This window comes from Exophiala viscosa (genome assembly GCF_022695815.1).
Source record: "Exophiala viscosa unplaced genomic scaffold EDD37scaffold_2, whole genome shotgun sequence".
In the NCBI taxonomy this organism is placed as follows: Eukaryota; Fungi; Ascomycota; class Eurotiomycetes; order Chaetothyriales; family Herpotrichiellaceae; genus Exophiala; species Exophiala viscosa.
In genome coordinates this window covers 3,913,672-3,932,610 of record NW_026944354.1, presented here as the reverse complement: position 1 = coordinate 3,932,610, position 18,939 = coordinate 3,913,672, and the positions used below count along the sequence as shown (strand labels likewise).

General features: G+C 50.2%; 10 protein-coding genes across 10 annotated transcripts; 4 read left to right on the top strand and 6 right to left on the bottom strand.

Moving 5' to 3' along the window:
* Nucleotides 1-138: 138 nt before the first annotated feature.
* On the bottom strand, nucleotides 139-3,224 carry EDD37DRAFT_692356 (uncharacterized protein; the record flags this gene model as incomplete). Its single annotated transcript, XM_062820038.1, has 6 exons — nucleotides 3,073-3,224; nucleotides 1,851-2,986; nucleotides 1,621-1,755; nucleotides 1,355-1,548; nucleotides 1,064-1,296; nucleotides 139-974 (listed from the first exon to the last, which is right to left on the bottom strand). The coding sequence occupies exons 2-6, from the start codon at nucleotides 2,907-2,909 to the stop codon at nucleotides 139-141; spliced, it is 2,457 nt and encodes an 818-aa protein (XP_062673975.1). The 5' UTR covers nucleotides 2,910-2,986; nucleotides 3,073-3,224.
* Nucleotides 3,225-3,315: 91 nt separating this feature from the next.
* EDD37DRAFT_624189 (Inosine/uridine-preferring nucleoside hydrolase domain-containing protein) lies at nucleotides 3,316-4,826 on the top strand. Its single transcript, XM_062816151.1, has 4 exons — nucleotides 3,316-3,573; nucleotides 3,635-3,642; nucleotides 3,710-3,911; nucleotides 3,971-4,826. The coding sequence occupies exons 1-4, from the start codon at nucleotides 3,522-3,524 to the stop codon at nucleotides 4,705-4,707; spliced, it is 999 nt and encodes a 332-aa protein (XP_062673974.1). The 5' UTR covers nucleotides 3,316-3,521; the 3' UTR covers nucleotides 4,708-4,826.
* Nucleotides 4,754-5,407, bottom strand: EDD37DRAFT_292586 (uncharacterized protein). Its single transcript, XM_062811139.1, has one exon. It carries the CDS (start codon nucleotides 5,312-5,314, stop codon nucleotides 4,799-4,801), a length of 516 nt encoding a protein of 171 aa, XP_062673973.1. The 5' UTR covers nucleotides 5,315-5,407; the 3' UTR covers nucleotides 4,754-4,798.
* Nucleotides 5,408-6,925: 1,518 nt separating this feature from the next.
* On the bottom strand, nucleotides 6,926-7,797 carry EDD37DRAFT_292522 (ML domain-containing protein). Its single transcript, XM_062811138.1, has 4 exons — nucleotides 7,533-7,797; nucleotides 7,410-7,480; nucleotides 7,150-7,360; nucleotides 6,926-7,095 (listed from the first exon to the last, which is right to left on the bottom strand). Exons 1-4 carry the CDS (start codon nucleotides 7,653-7,655, stop codon nucleotides 6,991-6,993), a joined length of 510 nt encoding a protein of 169 aa, XP_062673972.1. The 5' UTR covers nucleotides 7,656-7,797; the 3' UTR covers nucleotides 6,926-6,990.
* A 457-nt stretch (nucleotides 7,798-8,254) lies between these two features.
* Nucleotides 8,255-10,543, top strand: EDD37DRAFT_560276 (protein disulfide-isomerase; the record flags this gene model as incomplete). Its single annotated transcript, XM_062813838.1, has 3 exons — nucleotides 8,255-8,484; nucleotides 8,533-10,156; nucleotides 10,205-10,543. 3 exons carry the CDS (start codon nucleotides 8,255-8,257, stop codon nucleotides 10,541-10,543), a joined length of 2,193 nt encoding a protein of 730 aa, XP_062673971.1.
* A 367-nt stretch (nucleotides 10,544-10,910) lies between these two features.
* Nucleotides 10,911-11,978, bottom strand: EDD37DRAFT_290725 (40S ribosomal protein S17). The gene is made up of 3 exons (XM_062811132.1): nucleotides 11,858-11,978; nucleotides 11,679-11,804; nucleotides 10,911-11,623 (listed from the first exon to the last, which is right to left on the bottom strand). Exons 1-3 carry the CDS (start codon nucleotides 11,876-11,878, stop codon nucleotides 11,330-11,332), a joined length of 441 nt encoding a protein of 146 aa, XP_062673970.1. The 5' UTR covers nucleotides 11,879-11,978; the 3' UTR covers nucleotides 10,911-11,329.
* A 17-nt stretch (nucleotides 11,979-11,995) lies between these two features.
* EDD37DRAFT_624178 (mitochondrial ribosomal protein MRP51) lies at nucleotides 11,996-13,746 on the bottom strand. Its single transcript, XM_062816150.1, has one exon. The coding sequence runs from the start codon at nucleotides 13,686-13,688 to the stop codon at nucleotides 12,117-12,119; it is 1,572 nt and encodes a 523-aa protein (XP_062673969.1). The 5' UTR covers nucleotides 13,689-13,746; the 3' UTR covers nucleotides 11,996-12,116.
* An 818-nt stretch (nucleotides 13,747-14,564) lies between these two features.
* EDD37DRAFT_606861 (PAF acetylhydrolase family protein) lies at nucleotides 14,565-15,812 on the top strand (the record flags this gene model as incomplete). Its single annotated transcript, XM_062814928.1, has 1 exon — nucleotides 14,565-15,812. The coding sequence occupies one exon, from the start codon at nucleotides 14,565-14,567 to the stop codon at nucleotides 15,810-15,812; it is 1,248 nt and encodes a 415-aa protein (XP_062673968.1).
* An 88-nt stretch (nucleotides 15,813-15,900) lies between these two features.
* On the bottom strand, nucleotides 15,901-17,106 carry EDD37DRAFT_678178 (uncharacterized protein; the record flags this gene model as incomplete). The annotated part of the gene is made up of 3 exons (XM_062819636.1): nucleotides 16,605-17,106; nucleotides 16,212-16,551; nucleotides 15,901-16,152 (listed from the first exon to the last, which is right to left on the bottom strand). Exons 1-3 carry the CDS (start codon nucleotides 16,730-16,732, stop codon nucleotides 15,901-15,903), a joined length of 720 nt encoding a protein of 239 aa, XP_062673967.1. The 5' UTR covers nucleotides 16,733-17,106.
* A 683-nt stretch (nucleotides 17,107-17,789) lies between these two features.
* EDD37DRAFT_656632 (uncharacterized protein) lies at nucleotides 17,790-18,882 on the top strand (the record flags this gene model as incomplete). The annotated part of the gene is made up of 2 exons (XM_062818845.1): nucleotides 17,790-18,743; nucleotides 18,844-18,882. The coding sequence occupies 2 exons, from the start codon at nucleotides 17,790-17,792 to the stop codon at nucleotides 18,880-18,882; spliced, it is 993 nt and encodes a 330-aa protein (XP_062673966.1).
* Nucleotides 18,883-18,939: the final 57 nt, after the last annotated feature.

Below are 18,939 nucleotides of genomic sequence, written 5' to 3'. Positions count from 1 at the left end.
GAGACAATGTTACGGTGACATTCCCTGTCTGGACTACTAATATCCGATCCAAGTCAGCTAACGCGTTGCATGTGTGATTTGTTGCGGCCCCAAGGGCCCCAGGTCTTCCATCTCTGATCCACGCTTGTCTTCCAGACATTAAGTAAGTCTCCTCAAGTTCACGATCGCATCTTCTATCAGCCAACTTCTTCTGCCCTCGGTGTGCTTTGCCAACATGTCAGCAAGCGTGATCAAGACCCCGTGAGTATACTGAAGCTTGGACGCCAGATCAACGTGCGCTCCGTCGCTTCCATCCTGGTTGGGGCCAAGCTTTTGTTGTATACCAAAGATGGCAGCATCAAGGTATGCTTCACAAGCTTCTGTGCCGAAACCAGCATGAACAAGTCCTAAATCTGATCGGGATGATACTCCTTGTTTGTCTCCGTGAGGATGGGTCAGACTCGTCTGCCACCCGTTCCGCAGGGCGAATCCATACAGCCAACACAACAGACCTGCAAGATATAGCAACCATGAGCAGTGGTGGCAGTGGACGGTTGACGAGAATTCCGTCCTGAGGCGGTCGCGGATAACCTTGGACGCCTCTAAGACTGCGTGTAGAGAATTGTCCTGCTTTACCCACTGCTTGAACCTCCTCTGACTTGCAAGGTATTCCGAGGCCCTGATAGTCCGACCTTCGATCATGGCCCGACCAGAAATTATCTGGAAATCGAAAGAGCCAACCTCATATAATGCATGGGCCAGGCGAAACATGCACGTGCAATTTCGCCACGTAAGTGCAACATGCTTGATGGACAATGTCAAAGTCTGCGAAGTCCACCACGAAATCCACTCCTCAAAGGATTTTTGAACATGAGAAGAAAGTTCAACGGGTACCCAGTCACTTGACGAAGAGTTGCCACCGGCACGCCTGCGGGCCTTTAGGCGGAAAGGCGAAAGGTTCGTGTTACTTTGACGTCGGATATCCCATGCAACCGCTATAATTCCGTACAAAATCATCCGAGAAGTTCGAGAAAATGCAAATACGGGGAATCCGTCGCTTGGTTCGAGACGGTGGAGGGCACACTCCAAGTTGTGTCTTGATCGAGCGTGCTTATTGCGCCGTTGGAGAATGGATAGCTTGGAGCGTGGTTCCAAAAGTGTTTCAGCAGGCGAAGGTAATTGTCTTCGTCGCCACGCCGGTCGTCAGCATTGGCTTGCTGTTGGATTTCGTGCCACTCATCCGCTGACTGAGCGTACCAAAGCTCATCTTCGCACGGAGGAACAAAATTCAGCTCAAAAGGAGAGAACCTCAGTTCGCTGCCGTGAAGCATCATCTGCTGAACGTCGAGAATAAACGTTTGAAATATGATCCTACCCCCAGATTAGCCTTTCGTCAATTTTGATGTCCAGAAAAGAAATGATCGAGAGTAAGAAAAACTTGGTGTCAATATACCGTCTCAGGCTTTCGACTTTCATCCAATTGAACCATCTCATCTCCGTCGAAAGGTTCTCGGTCTTTTCGCCGGACGCAAGTACACAGTCATCGCGGGTATCAAGTCTTCGAACAGTCTATCCCATGTAAGTATCAGATAGACCAAACCTGTTCGGAAGTCTGATGGGGGTCCCCGTTGTCATGCTTACGTCAATGAGTACCCCATGTATGTTGATGGCAAAACCGGACGCTTCTTCGGAGCGTCCATAATATCGAGCAAAGACCAGTGTGAGGAAAAGCAGTTGTATTAGCGATAAAGACGGACTTGGTGTTGAGAAAATATGCTGTGTGGTCAACGTTAGTTTTACTCACCTTCCTGATGCGATTGTGACAGTGGCAGACAGATAGCGAAAAGCCGTGGATACTGGACATTACTTACTGCCAGAACATGGGTTCGTAGTGCTTTGTGAATTCCTGCACTCATGTTAAATATCTTCCGTCCATCGCTTACACTGGTGTAGCTTGGGCATAGCCATCCAAGTATTATCATTGCCCAAATTAGATGCCAAGATGGTCGCTCTCCGTACCATTCTTGAATCGCGTTTTCTTTCGTCTCGGATTGAGTGACCAGAGAAGAATGGAAAATCGAATATTCGGGAGATACGTGTTTGAAATAAAGATGTAGCCCATGCTGTAGATTGTTGAGCGAAAGGAGCGGGTCTGCAATGCAGAGATCGGGAAAATCCGCCCGGAGCGACCATAGAAGCTGATCACGATGTCTTTGTGTAAGGGCGTGACAGATTTTATAGTGACAACCTGGTGGTTCGGAAACCATCGCTGCCAAGTCGACTTCGATGCCAGGCTCAGCAGCTGATGCAGGGCAAGAGGTGCCGGTGGGGAGGGAAGCCTTGTGGCTCCAGAAGTCATCGAAACTTGTCAGTTGGCCATCGAGATTGAAAAATGATGGAATGTTTCCATCATCTAGCAGACTAGATTCTCGGGAGTCATCGTCGAATAACCATCCAAGGCCGTGATCATGCGAGTCAAATAGGTGCTGAGGCTCCAATTCATTCTCCCACCGGAACACTTCTGGACTGTTGAGGGCGTCGAGTTCACATGCATGGGTAACACGATGCGACTGTTCCTCGGTAATTGCGTTTCCATTCACAGTAGTCTGGGGATCCGGGGGCAAGGGGTCAGAAGACTGCTTTTCCTGAAGAGCATATAAGCTTCGCACAGTAACGGTAGGTGTTTGGCAGTCCTGTTCCCGGGACGCGCTTGATACGTTGTCCAACAAAGAGGGTGCTGATGACGGGCCAACGAGAACCTCGCCTTCCTCAAGATGGTCGGCATCATAATTTTGATCGTTTGAGACCTGCTCCAGTGGAGTTTTGCGCCTCAATGATCGGCTATTTGACCTTCGCTCGGATGCTTCGTGCTTCCGCAGTCCCGTTCTGGATGATTGTGCTTCTGGGATGGAAATCCCATGAGAGACCATGCCATGTCGTTGCAGCAGATCAAGCCGAAAGAACTTTTTATGGCACTGTGGGCAAGGCCATTTTGGAGCCTTTTGGTCTATGAGGTGCGAGAGGTCAGTGGCACGTTCGATACCTGGGTGCCCGACACCCCTAACTCCCTGTTACGGGACACCAAAGTTTTACATTTCACAGAGGTTCAGCTGGTGCCGCTGGAGATGCTCTCTCCGAGTGAAAGCCTTGGAGCATGCAGGCTGGTCGCAACAGAATTTCCTGTCAAACGATCCTGGGCTTGTCTTAAGACTCCGTGTCCGGGGTTCCATGCTTTTGGGGGTAAGAAAATCTAAGCAAGGAAGTAGTGAAATTGGGGGTTCTTCGAAATATAAGAGAAGATTCCTCTTGGCGACGTGGTGAATTCCGAGCTGTGGAGAGCATTAACTCGGTTGCACTCCACCACTGATAACATCCATTGGTATCGTGGTGACCCCCAAACTCAAATAACAACCCGCCTTCCAATCCTTTACAAGTCGGCTGGCTACTTGAATACCTACTGTAGAACATAATCTTCTAATTGCTCAAGATTCTAAGGTCATCGTTCACAGCGGTGGGAGATTCGAGCTCGGTCTCGTGGGACCATGAAAGCAATAACTCAAGACCGGATACCAGTTTGGATTGATTGTGATCCAGGTATGTATAGCTGATCACTCATGGACGCCTCACGCAACGCTGACAATGGCTTGACAATTAGGACATGACGTGAGTATATATACCATTGCCGTTAGACGCCTTCGGCTTCCGATTACAATGCTAATGCTCGACATAGGATGCATGTGCCATTGTTACCGCAGCGTACCACCCGTCCATGAACCTCCTAGGACTCAGTACTGTGTTTGGAAATACATCACTCGCACAGACGACCGAAAATGCGCTCAGCATACTCGAGTTGATCGGAAAGTCGATACCAGTTGTCCCGGGTATGTCACAGCCTTTGTATCGACAGACTATAAACGGAGAATATTTTCATGGTAGGTCGTATCTTGAGCGCCACGAAAGTCCACAAGCTAAAGCTGATCACTCATACCAGGACCGAGCGGGCTTGGAGATACAGACCTCTTACCCAAGCCATCTCAATCGGCTCTAGATGGGGATGTCGCCGACCAAATGTATAAAACATTAATTGCAACTCCCAGGGGCAGCGCCTGGCTTGTCGCTATAGGCCCGTTGACCAACATCGCAGTCCTTTTTACGAAGTATCCCAAGATACAACACCATATCAGAGGACTAAGTATAATGGGCGGGGTGATTGGCCATGGATTTTGCGCCGGCTCGTCCAGTGCCACTTCACCTCAAGGCACTTGGGATCCATACATCGAGTTCAACATACTATGTGATCCGGAATCAGCACATATGGTGCTTTCGGGCACTCACGAGCTCCGGAACAAAACAATTCTCGTACCATTAGATTTGACGCATCATGTGTGCTGCGGCAAAGAAATCATGGACAAAATATATGGCACCACAAAAGTACGACTCGCCTTCCACGAACTCCTTTTATTCTGCCAGATGTCATATGCAAAGCACTCTCACTTGAAGACGGGCTCGCCGTTACACGACCCGCTTGCTGTTGCAGCTATCTTGGCTGACTGCGATGACCCTGTCGACAGGATAGAGTTCGACGGATACAACGACCGGTACAATGTCGAAGTCTTACTCGAGGGAAAGAGTGCCGGCCGACTATTGTCACCCCGTCCAAGGATGGGATCCGAATTCCAAAAGGCTTGGATACCGCGAAATTCTGGTCGATGTTTGAGTACTGTATAGGGAAGGCGGATGAAGCAACAGGATCTGAGAACGCAATACCAGTGAGTTGATACAGTCGGCTTCCAGTCTAAGCACTCTCTATGCCATACTCTTAGACAACCCATTGACACCATTTCTCCCACTCTGTGTACCACTGCTTGCATCTTGCTCCTTTCATGTCCTCGCAGTATTGTCCAGATTTGACTCCTATAAGCCATGCCGCTGACCCTTGGTCGCACATAATAGACCACCTGATAGTGAACGAAGTCTTTGCGCCTATCTGAGAAAGTCCAGCCCAATATGCTGGAGAAGCAGTACTGCTGTATCTGGACCCCTTTCTCGCATGTCTTCCGATGCTTAAAGGTGCAAAGATCGGACCTCTCCGAGAACCCCCAATTGCCGACATAAATACCATCACCACTTGCAAGCACTCTTGGCACAATGTATGCCAAAGTAAATGTGCATGCGCACTGGAGGCCGACCAAGCCATCGTATTCTTCCATGGCTGCCCGTGTAAATGAGCTTTTGGGGGTCTTGACTGAGGGTGGGCCTTTGGCGTGGTCTCGCCATGGGAACCATCTGACCCGCATGGGACATCTTCAAAGATAAATTCGGCCAAACATGACATGGCCCCTGATATAATTCAAAAAGATCAGCCTTTGGCATAAGCAGTTGGGGAAGTCTACATCTACGTAGACTCGTGGTCAGTATGATATCGCCCTGACATATCAAGGCTGCATCGGCTTCATTGTTCGAAAAGGGACCCGGCGAAAGTGAAGAACACACAAGAAATTGGGCCAGCTCTCGAGATGCGCGCCTCTTCCGAAGAGCAGAGCACCGGTACGCAAGCGTGGACCTGAGCTTACATGATCCGGTTTGCATTTGGTATGTCCTCACAGCTAGCGACTCGGGTGGGCTCCGACAACGGATTCGCCGGAAGATATCAGAATAGAAACCACTGGACAGTGGACAAGGGGAATGTGTGTCCTGGATCGACGGGACGGTAGAAAAGATGAATGTCAGGAAGAGAGCGAAATAGACCATGGGCAATGGTTGCGACCTAGCGCTGGAAGTCGCATCATACGCATGAGAGACTCTCCGAGCAAGGATACGTTCGGACCTTTCTTGCTTGACGGAGGAACGCCATGGAGCTGGCCTTCATTGAGGCGAAGAGACGTAAGATATGAAGGCCATGATCACGTAATCAAGTTGGGCAAGGCTGAAGCCCCTGGCCGAGCCATCTCCATCATGACTTGTTGAAATATATGTGAACCAACAGGCTGTTCCAATAATCCATGATGGCCTCTCTGAGAAAACATTGGACAATGCGGCACATGAAGTCCTTCCGATGTCTGATAGTAGGCCTCATTGGGAACGCCCTCATGGTTGCTCTTAATAAATTGGTCCAACAGGGCACTTACCCATATTCCGAGCTTTCTTTCCCACGTATCTTGTGCACAGATCTGTCTGTGCACTTGCTAACTGACTCTATCCAGGTTGGCCCTAATGTGAAATAGCATTGGCAGTATGCTGGTAAAGCACCAGACTCTGGATGACCGTTTCATTTTGGCGGCGCACGGTGCAGAGGCTCGTTGTTGAAGGGCACCATCAGCACTGCAACCTCGTCATGATGTCCCATACTCGCTTGGGATGCTATTAGTCGAGCTGGTGAAGTACACTTCTGAATTTGGATTGTTCCATCTGCGTGCAAGAAGTCAGATCAACGGAGTCTGCCTCACCTCACCACACCTCACCGCCTCAAAATAATCCTGCGTTGATGATTTCAAGTCTCGAGATTCTCTGCTGCATATGTCCCTAAATTCAAGGCAACACACCACAATATGTGGTGGGCACCCACTTACGATGAAGTTGGCTATGCTGTGGTCTGGTTGGTTGGGCCTCTTCTGGACGAGTCGCTGTTGGGTGCCCGACTTGTCTAGTCCTCAACTCACTAAGTGTCTTAGAAGAATTGCAGGACAAGAAGAGGTAATTAGAGAGGGTTCGAGGGGACCGACTTCCAGATTTTTTGTCACGTTAGGTCAAACTGAAATGGTGTGCCAAAGAATGAAGTGGTGTGGCGATCTCAGTTCATATTTGATAGCGCAGAAACATGCAATGCACACTGAAAACTGCTCAATGCCTTGCTTCCAATGCTTGTTATTAGTATGGAGCTAGTAGAGGATCCCTGAGCTCGAAGTCGATCAACGCCTGACAAAACAAGACCACGGTGGAAATATATGCAGACCATGCTGAACATTCTCGCTCGACGGATGCCATCTCTCTGCGTCCCAGCCTCTTCCCAGCTCATGATGATCCTGGTCTGGAAAAGAAGACTGTGCTCTCCATACAAGTGATCTTTTCTTTATCGACTGTGTTGACATCGGCGAGGACAGTGTACTTCCCGGGTGGCTGTATTCAGGTGTCAACAACGTCTCTCGCGTGAAAGTATAGACCATTACTTACCACTTGCTTAGGGATGTCAACCTCTTTTGTCAGTGACAGAACGCCCTCCTTGACTGGGCAAGACATGTCGATTTTCGGCAGGTTATCGCAGAGATCGGCTTCTTGTTTGATAAGAGTGATCAAGCCATATTTGACTTGCAGGAAGACGGTGGCGCCGGCCTCGATGTCCTTGGAGAAGGTACCGTTGGCAGTGATGGTCAGTTTTTGACCTCTGTGAGCCAGAGTTAGCGCCGTAGCTAGGAGTCATTCAGAGAACGTACGGTACAGGTGGGTTCGGTGATAGGTCGACGTAGTCAACAGTAAGGATATACTCTTTTGGATCGGCGCAGAACTGCCAGCGTGTGTCAGTGAAGCTTGCGAACTGGCTTGTCTTGTGCTCTCACGTTCAGAGGGTTCTTTCCAGGCACCGAGAACGCATCGTCTACAAGAGCACTTTGGCCCTGTCCACCAAACAACGAGGCCGAAACGGCGGTGAGGAGGGAGAGAAGGATGGCCGAAGTCTTCATCTTGGAAGAGGTGTGACTTCTGTGCCTAGTTGTGTGTTTAAAGACCTCCCCAAGTATTGTATAATAGCTTGAGAGAGTGGTTGAGAAAGTCTATGGCAAGAGCAGGCAGGTCGCAGTGAGTTGAGATGATTGGGTTTCGCTGGTGGCGCATGATCCTGTCCTGCCGCCTCGCTTCGATAGCGCCTCTTCTCGACCTCGTGACTTACGTCATCCGGTGCTTGGCCTTAATGCTCCGCCGGAACCGGCCACCTGCACTTACAGACTGCATGCGTCGCTCAACCCCATTAAAAGCAGCAAGGCACGTCAACCGCCAGGGGCAGGGGCGATGGCAGATCCAATGGTCCTAAACCAGAACCCCAGTTTCACTGTCGTGGCCATCTGGCAAACCTCCATCAACTCGAGATTCGCCCATATTATCAACCTTCACACCCTTCACTTCTTGTATAATCAGACTATTATCCACGCCCTTAACTTCATTCGATCCTGCGATAGCCGGCTTTGTCTTCAACACCAGGAATTCCTCCTTGCGACGCCTGTGAACGCTTGCCTCAGTCGTTCCTCGGTCGCCTCGATCGAACCATCTCTGGTCAAACTTCACTATGAGGCCAGCTTTGCTGGCATGGGCGCTTGCCGCAATTTGCGCCACATCCACTGCTCTTCCACCGTGGCAAAAGGAAGCAAAGGAGTTGTCAGAGGATGCTGTGGCAGGAGAAACGCCAGCAGAAGGCGGAGAGGCCGTTACGTATACCACCTTCAATGGCATCAAGGTGCCTCCAATGGTAGAGATTGAAGGCGTCAAATTCGAGGAAACGATTAAGGATGGATACTGGTGAGCCTGCTGCGCAATTGAGAAGAGGGAAATGCTGACTCTGCACAGGTGGGTAAAGCACTACTCACCATACTGCGGACACTGCAAAGCCATCGCTCCCCATTGGCAGACGCTCTACGAGTTCTACGCGACCTCGGACCCTTTGGATGGCCTCACCAAGTCTGGACAGCCCGATCTGTCCTCTCCGAACAGTTTCCATGGATACTACAACTTCCATTTCGCTTCAATCAATTGTATCGCTTATGGTGATGTTTGCGCAAAGAACGGCGTACAGGCGTGGCCCACGTTCATACTGTTCAAGGACGGCAAGATCGTTGAGAAATACACTGGCGGAAAATCCATGGAAGCATTCAGCCACTATGTCGAAGAAAAACTCGAACAGATCAAACCAGGTTCGAGATCAAAAGACGGAGTCAAAGTTCCCAAGCCAGGCGCCAAAGGCGTTGATCGAGCCGCCACTCCTGAAACTCCGCTCGCGAAGGACAAGGACACCGCCGCCGGGGTTGCAGCAGGTAACAAGCAGAACAATGCGGCTGCGGAGGTATCCACAGATACCACTTCCGCAATGCTGGCTTCTGAAACCGCGAAACTTGGTAGATCCGGGGCAAAGACCGGGCCTGTACCCAATCTCAAAGGCACTTCGGTGCCCTTGACCCCAGAATCGTTCCAGAAGCTCGTTACAACGTCTCAAGACCCATGGTTCATCAAGTTTTATGTTCCATGGTGCTCACATTGTCAACATCTGGCACCTACGTGGTTAGAGTTGGCCAGGGAGATGGAAGGCAAGCTCAACGTTGGAGAAGTCAACTGCGAACAGTCAACCCGCTTGTGCAAAGACGCAAAGGTCGACGGCTACCCGACCATTTACTTCTTCCGAGGTGGAGAGCGTGTGGCTTATGAGGGTCTACGAGGCCTGGGCGACCTACTTTCATTCGCCAACAAGGCGTTGGACAGCGACGTCAAGTATGTCGACGCTGCGGCGTTCAAGGAGATGGAAGAGACCGATGAAGTCATCTTTGCCTACTTCTTTGACGATGCCACTACTTCTGAAGATTTTGCAGCTCTGGACAGATTGACGCTCAGTTTGATCGGACACGCAAAGATTGTGAAGACCGACTCCCAGATTTTGGCCAGCCGTTTCAAAATCTCGACCTGGCCTAGATTGCTCGTGTCGAGAGACGGCCGACCCACCTACTACAATGCTCTCTCTCCACAAGACATGAGAGACTTTCGCAAGGTGTTCACCTGGATGCAGTCGGTTTGGCAGCCTATCGTGCCTGAACTGACTGCCTCCAACGCAAGGGAGATCATGGCTGGCAAATATGTGGTGCTCGGCATTTTATCTCGAGAACGGCCAGATGAATTTCTTCAATCAAGGCGAGAGCTGAAGAACGCTGCCCTCGAGTGGATGGACAAACAGACGCAAGCCTTCCAGCTTGAAAGGCAAGAGTTGCGCGACTCGAAACAGTTGCGCATCGAAGAAGCCGAAGATCGTAACGACCAGCGTGCTTTGAGGCAAGCGAAGAGCCGAGTCATCAGCATCACAGAGGAATCTTTCCGAAAGCAGGTCAGCTTTGCCTGGATTGATGGCGTTTTCTGGGAACGATGGCTGCGAGCGACCTATGGTGTGGACGTCTCCAAGGGCGAGCGGGTAATCATCAACGACGAAGATGTGAGTTGATCTTTTTGGATTGGTCAAACGATGGTGCTAACCTCACAGAACCGACGATTCTGGGATGTGACCGATTCCGGCGCCTATATCATGCCTTCAAGGACGTCTATCCTCGAAACTCTGCCGCGTGTCGTGGCCTCGCCACCGAAGCTCAATCCAAAGTCGACGATCGGTACCTTCGAGAACGTCTTCTTCCAGATCCGCAACTTTGGAACGTACCATCCTTACTTCTCTTTCGCCATCTTGATCATGTCCGTGGTCATGCTGCTGTACATTCTGAAAAACGGCACCACCATCAAGAAAAGCCTGAGCAGGAATAGTAGTGGCTATTTCCATCTTGATGGGAAGGAAGGCATATTAGGAACGACGAATGGAAAGGCTGATTGAAAAACGAAGTCTGGTTGAATTCTATATGTACATTGCATTGCGACGGCGTTGAGAAGTTTGGGATCAGGCATGATACTGGACAAAGAAGGCTTATTGATACCAGCTTGGGTACTCGTAGTGCTTTGTCATTCATGATGTATATTGAGATGCCTTGAAGGGGCTCTACAAGATTTCTCAGTCTTCAACGCTCGAGACAAATCTCAGCTGTTGAATAAAAAGTGCAATACAGATTTGACTCGTCCGCCCAGTCCATACCGGTTGTCTATCTGGTTGCTACGGTTGACTACTCCGGGACTACACCGTTGCGTAAGATTGTGAGTTGGAAATATTGGCTACGGTCTCTTAAATAATACTAGTGGAGAGATCCCTTGAGAGGCTCTTGCCTTTCGGTCAAACTTTGAGGGGCACAGCATGACAAGAAGGAAGGATTGGCAATCAAGCTTCGTCTGTGACAGACTAGGCGACACCTTGTGTTTGTGGAATTTGTTTCTTTTGAAGCTAGCAAGTAGATACCTCACTGAGCTCCCTCATGGCGCTCACGTTCCTCAGCGCGGGGTTTTGAGCCGTCATGTATCCGGAGCTGGTTGCCATCAACATGGTATGTCCATCATCTCCTCCATCATGTGTAGACCATAGTCTTGGATGAGGGTGGGAAAGGTTTGTGTTCCCCGGCAGAGTAAAAAAATGTCCGATATCGACTTGACGCCGCCCGCCTTATGCCGTATCATCATGAACATGCTCTCCTCTTGGCCAATTGAATCATGGTTTACGACGACCAAAAAAAATCTATCGTCGATCGGCACCAAAGACTCTTCGGCCACCACGCTCCTGCTGCTGCTGTTGAGCAACTGGCACAACGTTGACAGGGACAGAGTCGAAGCCCATGCTCTTCAACAGATCCTTGGTGTCTGAGTCGACGTCCAATTGTCCGCTCTCGGTGTTCTGGGTGAAGTCCAGCGCCGAGATCTCTGGGACGTACTGATCCTTTCGCTCACGCTCCTCTTCTTGCAGTTTGAAGGAGATACCACGGACGGGTCCTCGCTGAATACGCTTCATCAAGTGGGTGGTGTAGCCGGCGATCTACAATCAAATTCTGTCAACATTGATCTCACTCACAGTGTTGAATGTAACATACCTTGTTGCGAAGACGCTTCGAGGCAATGATAGCGATCTCATCGCAGATGCGCTTGTTGGTCTCGAAGTCGAGTGTGAGCTTGGGGTAGTATCGCTCGATGATGACTTTGGCTGACTTCTTGACGGTCTGTGACAAGATTGTTAGATTTTGGATGCTTTCCTCCCAGCATGTTGACTGACCTTCGTGCGAACGCGACCCATCTTGACGATTGAGTTGGGACTTTTTGTTGCAAGAGATGGGAAGTCGAACTGATCGCAACGTAAAAAGAGCGACTGCGGGTGCGTCGAGGTTGAATTGGGATAATTTCGCGTCTTGGCGTGCGCTCTTGCCAAGAGTTGTGCTTGATTACGTAATACGTTTAAAAGACTCTCCGGAGAGAGCAATGCACCTAACTCTATTATTGAGCCGGGAATTATTTCTATACAGTTGTTTGTACATCTATGTTTGTTTGCTCATCGCATTCTGAGCAGCGGTTCGGACCAACATATCCCACTCTTCGCTGATGTCTTGACTGGGCTCAGGAGGAGGTCTCGTTACCCTACGATTCGGGCGTCGCGTAGATAAACCGTCGAGAGGAGGCAACTGTGTGGACGTAGAGCGCCGCGCTGCGCTGACCTGACTTGCAGACTTTTCTTGCTTATTGACAGGTACATCGTCCTCCACGAGCCAATTCTTTTCCAGTTTCGTGGTCATTTCCAGTTTTCCAGCTTGCGAAACTGATCCGGAATTGGGAGTTACAACCAACTTGGGTCCATCCTTCTTGGGTTCCCATTGCCAGCTGTAGTCACCAGCAAACCCATCGCCCGTGGGCGGTGGGACCACAAAGCCAGCTACACCGACTCGAGGGAGATATCTCCTGTGCGACGTGGGTATCGACTTCAGCAAGCGGGCTGGTACCGGAGGACGATGCTCCAATGGGCCAACCTTGGTGTCGTTTCGCGAAAATTTCTCTGATTTGATGTACGACAAGCCTGCTGAGGGATGAGTGGTGGGTGGCCCAGACTCTCTGTAGGAGTCTGCTGAAATTGTGTCGCGACCATATGACCAAGGATCTGCGGACCCGGGAGACGGGTTCGGCGCGTCCGCAAGATCGAAAAAGCTGGCTATAAGGGGACCGAATTTGCCAGGCTCTGATCGCAGATGGCGAAGATATTCCGTGACTTCCTCCTCGGTGGCATCTTTTGATGGGAGTTCAGCAGTATCAGTCTCCCCCTGCTCCAGAGCTTCTGCTCGATGCTTTTGCAGCCGCTCGTTGATTAAGTGTTGTTTCACATACGCTCTGAACTCGATCCTCTGTTCTCTTGTGATCTTGTTCAGGAAGCTTTCAAACTCCATACCATTCATTCCTGCCAAGTACGGGCCTGCGTAGCGCCATCTTCGTTTGGTCGACGTAAAGGGTGCTTGTGCAGGAGATGTCAGGGCAGCAGGCTTCTCGAACCCAGCTTCTGCCGTTCGAGTCCTGGCAACTTCATCCAACGTATCTTTGAGATGTTTTGGTAGCCGTGCAACACGCTCCAATGGAGATTTCTCCAGCCATGAAGTCGTGGCTTTCTCTACTAATGTGGATGATTCAACATCGGTGGTATGATCAACTTCTGGATGGAATGCGCTTGTGCGCTGCGAGTCTGGTACGTCCCTCGCTGTTGGCAGAGTGACCCTGAGTTGCAATTCTTGGAATTTCCGTAGAGTCAAGACATGATCAGCAGCGGATTCGAAGTCGGCGATATGCTCTTGAGTATCGATTCCCCCTTGTATCCGAATGACTGGTGTGCCAGATTTTGTTGTGGTTTTGATCGGCAATGCTCGCTTTAGACCCCAGTCGCCTTGATTTAACGAGGAAGTAGGAGTCTCGATTGCTGGTCGAATGGGATATGGAGTGGTAGCTGTGTCTGAGTATGCAGGAGGATCGGCCGAAGGAGGTGTAGGTGGAAGCGATAACTGTGGTGGAAGAGCGAAGAGTTTCGAGCTGCGCAGCAAGCTCGCTGCTGGCGACAGACGTGCAGCCGTCATTGCTGCAGAAAGTCTGACCAGCTTGCGAGGGACTGGCTTCGATTCCAATAACCGGACTGCACTGTTGATGAACGAGATCCAAGACAGAAGACTCGGACTACGGAAATATTTGCCAAGATTTACGTGCATGCGGCGCCCCTGCTCCGCACCAGAGCTCGTTATGCAGCGGATCAAATGGTCAGTTTCGGAGCTCCCTTTTCAACGACATCTCTTTTGACTTCTGTCTGTAACATCATCGATAAAACAGTCCCGAAGTGACTGTAATCCAGCGGATGGATGAGATGGGTCTTGCCTCGACAGGCCTGGATCTCTGTGCCCTGACTCGTCCCGGGGGGAGGCGCTGTAAACAGTCATGTCCTGTGTCCCGCTGCGGCTACAAAAATGAAGGGTTTCCTGCTAAAGAAAAATTCGCTCGGTCTTTGACTTCTGGAGGACGGCATGCCGCCGCCACGAATCTGAAAGGCTGTTGAGGGAGGAACACCAATCAATCCCTCTCAAATCGGCCACCCTTATCAGCAGTCCCGGCCAGGCAGCACACAACGCCTGAAGCCACCCAGGTATATCGAACAAACCGACAACTGCTTCCGCTCACCTTTGCGCGTGTCTCTAACCGTACTGTGGACCACAATCCGGGGCCAAGTTCAGGGAAAGCCTCACTAGCCCACCCGCAGAGACGAATGACACAACGATGATGGACTCATTATACCGGAAGGTCTTGTCAGATACGAGTACGTAAGTATCCCGGTCTTGCATGTGCCACTTACTCTTGCTGATAAGTTGCGGACATGGGAAGAGGTCGTCAGGGTAGGGATATTACACTTACTCCTCTCTTGGTGTGAGAGACTGGACACTCAGTTCTACTCTATTTATCCGCACATGGTCTCTCAGAGGGCTCGTTGTATCGGAATTATCTCACATATTGAGAGAAGTATTATTCGCAAGGTTGTTCAGAGCGATATGCTCGTCTCATACATCCTCTCGTTTTTTCTGACACCGACTATCAACCCGATAGTTGCGTTACCCCGTCCTCCGGGTCCAACTAATGTTCATATCACTCAATTTGCTTTGACAGACGAGTCCCGGACGGACCCATTTGCACCATGTTGTGACAAGCCTCGACAGCTGATGGTGTCCCTATTCCAACCTGCCAATTGTACACAAACTATCGACACTCCATACATGCCGCCTGCCACCGCAGCCTTCTACGATGCCCAACTAGCAGTGTTTGGGATTCCTAATGGAACTTTCGAGGCATTCCACCTTCAAACTTGCCCGAACTCTCCAGCCAATACGGATTTTCCCCTCCTACTCTTTTCCACGGGGGCTGGAAACTCTCGCCACCTCTATAATACGATTCTCCAATGGGTAGCGTCCACGGGTTTCAATATTGTCTCGATTGACCATACCTACGATGCAGACATAGTTGAGTTTCCTGACGGCACTGTCGCACTCGGAGCCAATATCTCATTGCCAGCAAACATGTCGACGACAATATCTGTACGTCTGGCAGATGTGTCCTTTGTCCTTGACACGCTATCCAATACGACCTCGACGAAATTGCTTGACCTGCCTGCTCTGCGCACCAAGCAAGTCGGAATGTTCGGCCACTCACTGGGTGGTGCAACAGCAGCGGACGCAATGCTGAATGAGACGAGAATCCGAGGAGGCGTGAACATGGATGGTACTGTCTACGGTGCAGCGGTGAACGAGACTGACAGACAACCCTTTGTGATCTTTGCATCTCAGCAGCACAACCAATCTACCGACGCCACTTGGGCGGCATTTTGGCTGGAGCTAAAGGGTTTCAAACTACAGCTTCAAGTCAACGGCACCGCGCATGGTTCATATGTTGACTATCCTATTCTAGCCAAAGTCGCTGGCCTCAATAGGAAGACTAACCCTGCGATCGAGGCATTGATCGGCAGCATTGATGGCACCACTATACTCCGCATACTTCAACGATATATCAACGCCTTCTTTCAGCAGGTTCTGGAGTTCCGGCAATTGCCCTTGTTGCAGGGGCCGAGCTTGCATTTTCCCGAGGTGCTTTTTCAGAATGCCTCGTATGGCCCGACGGCCGAGCCGGCACTTATGTCGCAGCGAATGGAAGTGTACGTTGACTGATCTTTGGCTTTGCCATGTAGAACAGCTGTCATAGGCAATTATTGTGCTTTTGAGGACGTGGTTTGCTTGTTGCGAAAACAATGAGCTCTCAGATGTCAACGTTGCCACCTTCCAACCACTCCTTGCACTGCCAGTACAACAAATCATGCTTCTCACCACAAGCCTTGCTTCCACCCGGAGCACCATTCTCCCGCCGGTGGCCAGGCATGTCGAGCAACACCTTGACCCCCATCGTCTTCTCTTGACAATAAGCCAAGTATCTGTACCCGCTGGGATACTTTTGCAATACCTCCCCGTCTAGCTTTGGCACCTTGTTCGGATTGACTGGAATGAGTTTGTCCTGATCAAAGGATGGTTAGATCTCTCGTCTTGGTACTACTAAGGAAGGAGAGATCGGACCTTCTCATACCAGTGGCGCACATATCGAGCACGCCACTCGCCATTCTCCATCTTGTTCCAGAAGAAGCAGAACCGGCAATCGCTCTCGGCATCGGCCTCACACCCGTCCAGATCGAATCTCTGGGTGATGGTCGCTTTCATTTTCGTGATGGCTCGCGTAGCCTCGGTGTTGATATCTGTACTGATGCCGTGGCAGCGGTGCATGATGAACGCACCATTGTCCATGCCCTTCGCAGATGCGGCGATGAAATCGAGATGGTGCGTCCTGCCTGTCCATGTCGTGTAGATGTATGCGTCTGGATGAAAGATGGATTTCAAGTTTTCCCATTCACAAGCATCGCTGTCCGACACAGTCAGGGCATTTCAGCATCGCCGTGTGATCTTGTTCCTTACCGATATGCAGGCCACCCTTCAGCTAATTCTCTTAGCTTGTAACGCTCGAGGACCAGGTTTTCTGGACCATTGTTCCGCACTGCTTTGTCAGGCCGTGACCCTACGGGCAAAGAGTGAAGGTCTGGCATCCTGTTTATCTTATTGCTCCTATTGGGTCCGACTAGCTGATTTCTAAAGTCTAGGGAATGCTTGAAACTTATATGACGTTCCGGGGAGCCCTTTTCCCCGCAATAGCCGCTAGCCGCTTTCACAGCCTTGCAGCCTTGTCACCATCAAGTATTGACTGTACCTCACCTCACCACCACACCACCACACCACCTTGCTTTCTGCTTCACTGTCTAACCTTGGCGACTGCTCGAATAATAGTGGTTTATCTGTTTAATGTCTCAAACTTTGCCTAACAACTGCATCAGGTCAAGCTGGGCATGTGGTCGTGGCCTAGTGGCATTGCTGCTTGTGTCGACATACAACACTGGGTTCAATCCTCAGTGTTGACGACTTTCTCAACACACAAAATGCAACAAAACCAAAAAACAACCAAACCAAATCTCAAAGGCCTCAGATGCGAGAGACGGGGGTGGGTACATTTGGGGTTGAGCGCTCATGCGAGGAAGAAAGAGAAGGACTATGAGCAGGAGGGGTCCGCAGCGAGAGGGGAGAAGGTCTCTTAGAGTCCGGGAAACATTTTTTTTTTATGGATTATGCCATGACTTGTTATTTGATGTTGAGATTGAGAAAATATCCGGGGTATTAATGTGGATGTCGTTCACCACCAGTGGTGCACCTTCGGAGATCGATTAATAAGCAAAGCAGCCTTACTCTCGTTTCAAGCCGACCGCCTGACCAGAGTCGTGCCTGAAACCGCCGTTCCTTTCACATACCAACTATTGCCCCTCTCTTCCGCGACGTTCACTCGATGACACTCATTCATCAATGCTCTTCGAGCCGTCCAATACCCGCTCGTGGTGATCACGCCTTTTGATCATCAAGTATAATATCATAGCATCCACAACAGGTTTGCGATTGATGACGTTCGATTTGTACCTCTAGTACGCCGTTAAAACGCAGACTTCGGAGATTCAGCCTTATTGAGGGGCATCAACGCCACCGCAGTGCGTGTGGCTACGTACCGGCAATAGGTCAATCAGTACTGGAATTCTCAACGAAATCCTGCCATACTTCGTTATGCGTCTACTGCATACCACACGCTTGGTATTCCAAGAATTCTTCGATGCTGACATACCCTCCTACATAATACTGTCTCACAGATGGCTTCATGACGAAGTTTCTTACCAGAACTTCATCCTTGGTCGTAAAAAGAGCAGCCAGGGATACGCGAAGATTCTTGGTAGCTGCCGACAAGCATCTCGAAGAGGGAACGGCAAAGACCCTCTATCAACGGAAGAGCCTGAACGTTCTCACGGTTGGCTCTTTGCTGATCATCGGCATTCCACTGAATGGGTTTGGATTGATACCTGTTGCATCGACAAGTCAAGTAGTGCGGAGCTCTCCGAGGCCATCAACTCCATGTACCGCTGGTATAGCAACGCGAAGTGTTGCCATGTTTATCTTCATGATGTCGTGAAGAGCGAGATCCCTGACAATACGATGGCCCAATTTAAGAACAGTGAATGGTTTACACGTGGATGGACCTTACAAGAACTTCTCGCACCAAAGGACGTGATATTCTTTGATAAAAATTGGATGGAACTCGGCGACAAGATAACCCTTTCACGGAAAATATCACGCGCCACATTAATTTCGGACTGGCATCTCTTGTCCTTCAGCCCCTCAACCGTTCGTGTGGCTGAGAAGATGCAGTGGATGGCTAATCGAAAAACAAGTCGAGTCGAAGATGAAGCCTATTGTCTACTAGGCCTATTCGACATCAACATGCCTCTCCTTTATGGAGAAGGTCACAATGCTAGTCGCAGGCTGCAGCAAGAGATACTCCCAACGTCAGATGACGAGTCTATCTTCGCATGGGAACACCCGACGATGATGATCACCTCTGTCTTGTCATCTCACCTAGATCAGTTCGGTTTTAAGTGTGATGAACGTCATGACGGGGAATACTCTGCTGTTGCAGGGGTTTCTCGCCCACCTTATACCATTACAAACAAGGGACTCAAGATAAAAGTCCCCACCGAATTAGCGAAACGAACGCGGTTCCTGCTCCCTCTCAGTTGCCTCCATTTCGATTCACAAGGTCTCGAGTGGCTATACGCGATCGCTTTAGCCCATAGTCCTCGGGACAATTGCTGGCACAGAGTTATGAGAACGGATTCCATCAACACATCCCCCGACCATATCTTCCCTGGTCTCTATAAAGTGC

Coding starts and splice junctions, on each gene's coding strand:
- EDD37DRAFT_624189 (XM_062816151.1), top strand. CDS start 3,522: ATGAAAGCAATAACTCAAGACCGGATACCAGTTTGGATTGATTGTGAT. Junction 3,912..3,970: donor AAACGGAGAATATTTTCATG/GTAGGTCGTATC, acceptor CACTCATACCAG/GACCGAGCGGGCTTGGAGAT.
- EDD37DRAFT_292586 (XM_062811139.1), bottom strand. CDS start 5,314: ATGTCATGTTTGGCCGAATTTATCTTTGAAGATGTCCCATGCGGGTCA.
- EDD37DRAFT_292522 (XM_062811138.1), bottom strand. CDS start 7,655: ATGAAGACTTCGGCCATCCTTCTCTCCCTCCTCACCGCCGTTTCGGCC. Junction 7,481..7,532: donor CTGGAAAGAACCCTCTGAAC/GTGAGAGCACAA, acceptor ACACGCTGGCAG/TTCTGCGCCGATCCAAAAGA. Junction 7,361..7,409: donor TCACCGAACCCACCTGTACC/GTACGTTCTCTG, acceptor TCTGGCTCACAG/AGGTCAAAAACTGACCATCA.
- EDD37DRAFT_290725 (XM_062811132.1), bottom strand. CDS start 11,878: ATGGGTCGCGTTCGCACGAAG. Junction 11,805..11,857: donor TGGGTCGCGTTCGCACGAAG/GTCAGTCAACAT, acceptor ATCTTGTCACAG/ACCGTCAAGAAGTCAGCCAA. Junction 11,624..11,678: donor CGAAGCGTCTTCGCAACAAG/GTATGTTACATT, acceptor ATTTGATTGTAG/ATCGCCGGCTACACCACCCA.
- EDD37DRAFT_624178 (XM_062816150.1), bottom strand. CDS start 13,688: ATGACGGCTGCACGTCTGTCGCCAGCAGCGAGCTTGCTGCGCAGCTCG.